Source organism: Corvus kubaryi, unplaced genomic scaffold, assembly GCF_017639235.1.
Source record: "Corvus kubaryi isolate FWS band 111438036 unplaced genomic scaffold, C.kubaryi_AGA036_p1.0 37308, whole genome shotgun sequence".
Lineage (NCBI taxonomy): Eukaryota > Metazoa > Chordata > Aves > Passeriformes > Corvidae > Corvus > Corvus kubaryi.
This window is the reverse complement of record NW_024581096.1, coordinates 22,834,101-22,840,188: the sequence shown is the minus strand read 5'-3', so window position 1 is coordinate 22,840,188 and position 6,088 is coordinate 22,834,101. Positions and strand designations below refer to the sequence as shown.

Below are 6,088 nucleotides of genomic sequence, written 5' to 3'. Positions count from 1 at the left end.
AAAACAAAGCCTCCCTTTCCACTCCCACTGGAGAATTTGAGGAAACCCCACCACTATTTCATTGACAGTAATGGGGTACACCTTTGTAACTCCCACCAGCTGAGCAAGGGGCTGGGCCTGCGGGAGGGTGAATGTGTCCAGGTTCTTCTTTCAGAGCAAATGTTGTGTTTGCAACGCCAAACAAATGTAACAAACGTTGCTTGACTGATTTCATACCGACAAAAAGACAAAATGGAACAAACTTTACTTTAATGATAAAAGACGGAACATCGCAAACAACACCAAGCCTATGACATTTACTAATAAATCTAATAATACTAATAAGTCTTCAATAATACTAATGAATCTTAACTAATAAATTGAGAAATGCCTAACTAGTAAACTAAATAGAAGAATAAACAACCCTAAAAACTTAAAAACCAATCTCTGTCCTCTTGGCAGCTAACTCTTAGTAGCCCTGGACAACTCCAGGGCTAATTTGGTCTTTTCTTCTTGGGGAGAGGCTCTGCTTCTTTCCGTGGGTGATGTCTTCTCCTATGTGTGTTCCTTGCCTTAATGGTGTCAAATACCCTGGAAGATGGAAAACAGACCATCCATCGTTAAGTCAATGCACACCATTAAAACAAGCTCTGAGATTTCCATTTCTATACAAATTTCTGTCTTTTCAGGCTGTGACTTATTTTTAAATTGATCAGCACCATGAATCTGGCCTTTCTTGTTTCAGTTCCTTCAAATTTCTTCCTCCTTTCAGTTCATCCTATTTTTAATTTGATCCGCACCATCAAACCAAGCTTTGGTGTTCCTATTCCTACTTGTATGAATTGTGTCTTGTTGGGGCATGGCAAGGTTTCATTCTGAATGCTGGGGTTTAAATAAGCTGTTTGGGATTAAAGTGGGTTGTAACTTTGAGCATGGCTGCAAGGGGTGATCCTCCAACTGCCCTCGGCTTCCCCCTGGCGCCTTTAGAGAGGTCAGCCTGTTTTAGTCGAAAGCCCCAGGCTTTTAGCAGAAAGAGGAAGAACTTCCGCACCGTTTGCACTGCCCGCACGGAAAGGGGCCTCCTGCTGAATGGGGTGGCTGGGGTGGTTGGCAGCAGGGACACTCAGCACTGCGGGCCCTCTTGCGGCTTCTCTTCCCTGTCTCCCCATTCGCCTTTCTGGGAGGGCTTTTGCTCCTCTTTGGTTCGCCCACAGTCTGGAAATCAAAGAATCCTTATGAATTTTTCCTTCCTCTCAAGAAGCTGGAAATCAGAGTGTCCAGCACAAAAATGTATCACCCCAAGCAAATTCCTCCAAACCCTGAAGAGCTGAGAAAATGGCTGGATTTGGCTACAGGGTGCGGCAAGGTGCAAACACAGCATTTGGATGAAAAATACCTCCTTTCTACTGCCCAAAGTGGTAGGATAAATATGTGGCTATCTATAGATCTACGTTTCTTATTTATACCTCTCTGCCTAACATCTATTTATTCATATTTTTCCTCCACAAATGTCTACGGAATGGATTTTAAATTCAGTCAAATTAGTGAAGACACACTGTTACTCAGTTTCTACTACCCAGAATAATCTCTCTCTGTGAACCAAATTCCTGTTTGCTGGTAAGGAAAATTTTAGCAGTGCCACAGCACTGGCAGCTCCTTTTTGGGGAGCACACTGGGATGCTACAAAAGATCCCTGAAAATCTGCAGCATCTCCATTAACGCAGTCAGGATTATTGATGTTAGCAAGCAGTAGGGAATTAAGGATTTGATTGGAATCAGCAAGGGTGCCAGCACTTGAGAACCAAGTCTGTACAGAGTCAAAGCCCATTTTGGTGACAGTGCTGCTTTGTTGGGTCAAAGTTATCCTCTAGAATTCAGTATTTCAGAGCAGCAGCACCAAGAAGTGCTGGGCAGCATCTGCTGCGCCTTTCCCAGTGCATGGGACGATGTGCTCCTGGCAGAGCAGCGTCTCACACAGCTCCCCAGCAGGTTTTGTCCCCTTTTCCCAGTTTCTTGACCCTCCTGGCATGTCTTGATTTTCTTCCCACTCACCTGAGCAAGAGTGCTGGCAAGTTTATGTTCTTTCTTCCAGGAGTAGTAGTATTCCACACATTGTGCCACGGTCTTACTCTGAATCTGTTGTGAAGACAAAAAGAAGGAATCTGAAATGGCCATCCTGTAGGGTGCATTGGAGAAAAACTAGAGTATGGAGTAAACAAGGAAGCAAAAAACATGGAGTAAATTGAGTAGCGAGTAAAATGAAATAAATAGGGAGTAAAAGAGGAGGTCTGCAATGTAGTATGCTATGTATTATGCCATGTAGTAACTAATTTAATGCACAGATCAACAACAAATCCATCTAGCACAGTTTTTCTTTCCCGCATTCACTCCAATCATCCCAGCACAATGTGTTGTGGAAGTGCCAGCACACCTATGAGACAGATCTGACAGAGAATAAACATTTGTCTTCCAAAACAGCTTGGAAAAAAGGGCTGGAGAGGCAGAATCATCACTGTCACACAGGCCTTTGGTGTCCTGTTTCATTATTACTTTTATATTCTTGGTATTTGAGAAGAGAGAGACTGAATTCCAGTACTTGGTGCCAGAAATCATCATCATTTCCTTCTGATTATCTTCTAGGGTAAAGAATGTCCTATGGCTTTACCTGCTTCTGGATGAGATGAAAATCCTTGCCATAGGTGTGAAAAGCCTTTTGGAAGGACTCCTTCTCCTCAGGCGTCCATCTATCCATGTCTGGCAATAAAGAGCAGCAAGTAAATTGATCCATCTATCCACTTGAAATAGATTCCACTGGCCACCAAAACAAAATCAGCGCCACTCATTATTCACCTGTCTACATCTCTGCTCCTTCAGAAAGCAATGAAGACAAGAGCAGGCATTCCCCAGGGAAAAAAGCATGGAAAACAAGTAAAACTGAAGGAATGAATAGATGCTGCTGCTTTCCCTGCCCCCAGAGAAGATGAGACCTTGCTCTTGTGTTATTTGTTTAACCATAAATGCTTGACATGGCAATTAAGGGGATGGCAGCATCTGTCAGTGAAGGAACAAGCTCTACTTTGGTTACCTGTGTAATGATAATCAGACAAGGGATGGCCTTGAGGTGTCGGGGGCCCCCCTGAGAGCAACATCTCCAGAGCCTCCTGCAAGATCCAATGGAAAAAGGCTTTAGCTTCCCCACCATGTAAAAAGGAGCCAAAAACCATAAATGCTGCCTCTTCAAGGATTCAGTCCACTGGGTCTCATATGGGTCAAACCTTGTGATTTGCTTCCCGACCCTTTGATCCTGCTCCCCAAGAGTGGGATTTTGCTCACCAACTCAATGATTTTGCTCATCCTGCACCCAGAATTCCCAGAATTGTCTTCTGGGAATTTCCCCTCAATCCACCCCAAAATGTCTTAGACAACACAGATCTCCAGGAGATTTACAAGGGAGCAGGCTGTGGGACCCTCTGCCAGTGCCTCCAAGAGAGACTTTCTCCCTGCTTGAGCCATTTGGGCTCCTCCCTGACACAGCTGGAAGCAGGCAGTGGGTCCTCCGCTTCTTGTTAACTCCCTTCTTCAAAGGGCAGCCAGGAAAGGCTGTCCCAATGCCCATGCCTTATTAATTCCCTGTCTGCTCTTCTCTGCACCCAAATAGCCGCTTCTTACCGGAACACTGCCTTGTGCCTGGTGCAGGCAGTGCAGGGCAAGCTCCAGGTTAGCTGCTGCCCTGGGAATGCCACGGGAGATGGCCATGTCCAGCAGTTCTCTTACTACAAGCACAACAAAAACCCACCAAAAGTCAGGCTTGAGCCAAGAAAGGGGGAAGGTTGCGATACAAGGGAGAAGGAAAGCACAAGAGCTAAAAACAACAGGTTGGAGAGCATGAAAAGGATAGCAAAAAAAGGGGCAGGAGAACCAAAGGCCCATGTAGTGCTGGCTCTCCCTTCAAAGCAGCTTTGGTAATGAGAAGTGGGGGCCAATCTCCCCTCTTCCAGTGACAAATGCCCCGACCAATCCAGAGAGCAGGAAAGTTGTTCTTTTTCCTGCTCTGCTGCAAAACCAGAGCATTCTTCTTCCCTCTAACACTCCCACACGGGAAGATGGGCAAGACAAGGACAGAAGCAGAGTATGCAAGAAGTTGCCTTTTTACCAAACAATGAGTGTTTTCCAAACCCGAGCATCTCAGGGGTGGAAGGAAAGCTTGACAGCTACCTCTGTCAGGTTTTTCCATGTCAGAGTCATCATCCTCCCAGGGCTTCCAGACCAGGGATGCAGGTTCTTCATCATCACTTGGCGGTCTGGTCTGCAGCTCAGGGAGCTCAGCCTGAAAGTCACTGCCAACATTGATGCGTCTGAAGGAAGAAGGAAGTGGAGGTGAGAAAGGCAAGTGGTCAACAGGCACATCCCATGGACCCAAAGGCTTGAATCAATCCCACCCCAACTCTGAAGTAGTAGTTCCCCTCCTTGCTATTCCTCAAATTTGCCGTCCTTTAATCCCTATGCCAAAACTCACGGCCGAACGCAGGCTCTTGCTTTCCTTTTCATTGTCCCTCTCCTTTCCACCTGAAAGAGATCAAAACAATGGTCCAGATAAAAATCATTCTGCCAAGATGGGTCAGTAGCCTTCCTTCTCATCCTCATCATTGCAAACCACGAACTCTTCTGTCCCAACTCCCCTCAGTTTGGTGTAATTGCTGCGTTTTGCACTTGGAACTTCTAGGGCAAGACCCTCTAGTAGTCTGCAGCTTCCTCAAGAGGGGAAGCAGAAGGGTACACACTTCTCCCTTCAGTCTTGGGGCCAGTGAGAAGGTCCAAGGGAATGACATGGAAGTTGTGCCAGGGGATGTTTAGGTTGGATATTAGAGAAAGGTTCTTCACCCAGAGGATGGTTGGGAACTGGAACAGCCTCCCCACAGCAGGGGTCAAAGCACCAAGGCTGAGAGAGCTCAAAAGTTGCTCAGACATTGCTCTTGGGCACAGGGGGATTCTTGAGGCTGTCCTGTGCAGGGCCAGGAGCCAGACTCGATGATCTTTGTGGGTCCCTTCCAACCCAGAAAATTCTGTGATACTGTGATTCTGTTCTTGTGAAATCCCATTCAAGATGGGATTTCACAGCTGCCTCTGACCATGAGGCAGAACCAGCCCTACAGGCACTGAAAAACACAGACAAGTCTATACAAATATATCTATGGAAAAGAGATCCAATGCAGGTGGAAGAAAAAATCTATAAAGATATTAAAATATAAGGTATCTGTAAGTTATGAAAGTATGTAAGTATACAAGGATCACTGAAACCAGACCATTTTTGTAGGTGAAAGCCAGTATTGGAGGACAAGCCTGGCAAACTGCTTACATCCCCTGAACAACAGGGATCACAGAGGAGAAGTCCCATCATTCTGATTTTTAAAGCTTTGGAGGAGGTGTGAGCAGAGCCAGGGCCTAACAGGATTTGTCAACACTGAACCCCTGAACTCCTCAGTAACGACTGGATTGTTTTGTGGTCATCACGACATAGTTTTAGGACTTACATGGGTATCAAGAACTTTTAATCAGGTCCTCAGTGGATGAGGATCTGAAATTGCATGGTGACAGCTCTCTATATTCTCTATGGAAAGGTCTGTATTTCCACTGGAGGCATCATTATTCCTACAGAAGGTGTACTCTGCTTTCATCTGCAACCTCTTCCGGGGAAAGTAACCACAGACCATGTCTATTGTGGTTGGTGGGACAGCCAACTGGAGCCTCCTGAGTTCTGTTAGCAGTTTGAGGGCAAATGGGGATTTTCTTACCTTTGACAGTTCCAAGGGGCTCTGGGGATCCCTGGTGGTAGATGAGGAGATGAGAATGTCGACCCAGAGGCCAGATCTGGTGCTGAGACCAGGAGGTGGCTGGTCAGGGACAGCCCAGGAGCAGATCCTGCAGCTGCTGCTCCACCGGTGGTCCACCAGTGTTCCACCAACGGCTGCAGGAGCAGGAGACAACGACGGTTGCTACTGGCACAGCCCAACATTCCATGCAGAACCCCAGGGGACGCAGGGGACATAAACAGTGATTGTGGTCACCTTTGCCTCCTTTACTTCTTCTGGTGCAAGTTTGCTTTGAGGAC

At 46.4% G+C, this 6,088-nt stretch overlaps 1 protein-coding gene across 1 annotated transcript; it reads right to left on the bottom strand.

The window, feature by feature from the left end:
* Positions 1–268: 268 nt before the first annotated feature.
* On the bottom strand, positions 269–5,852 carry LOC121665015 (zinc finger protein 541-like). Its single transcript, XM_042028879.1, has 9 exons — positions 5,772–5,852; positions 4,496–4,545; positions 4,195–4,334; positions 3,649–3,752; positions 3,065–3,140; positions 2,645–2,733; positions 2,032–2,115; positions 1,031–1,194; positions 269–570 (listed from the first exon to the last, which is right to left on the bottom strand). Exons 2-9 carry the CDS (start codon positions 4,525–4,527, stop codon positions 474–476), a joined length of 786 nt encoding a protein of 261 aa, XP_041884813.1. The 5' UTR covers positions 4,528–4,545; positions 5,772–5,852; the 3' UTR covers positions 269–473.
* Positions 5,853–6,088: the final 236 nt, after the last annotated feature.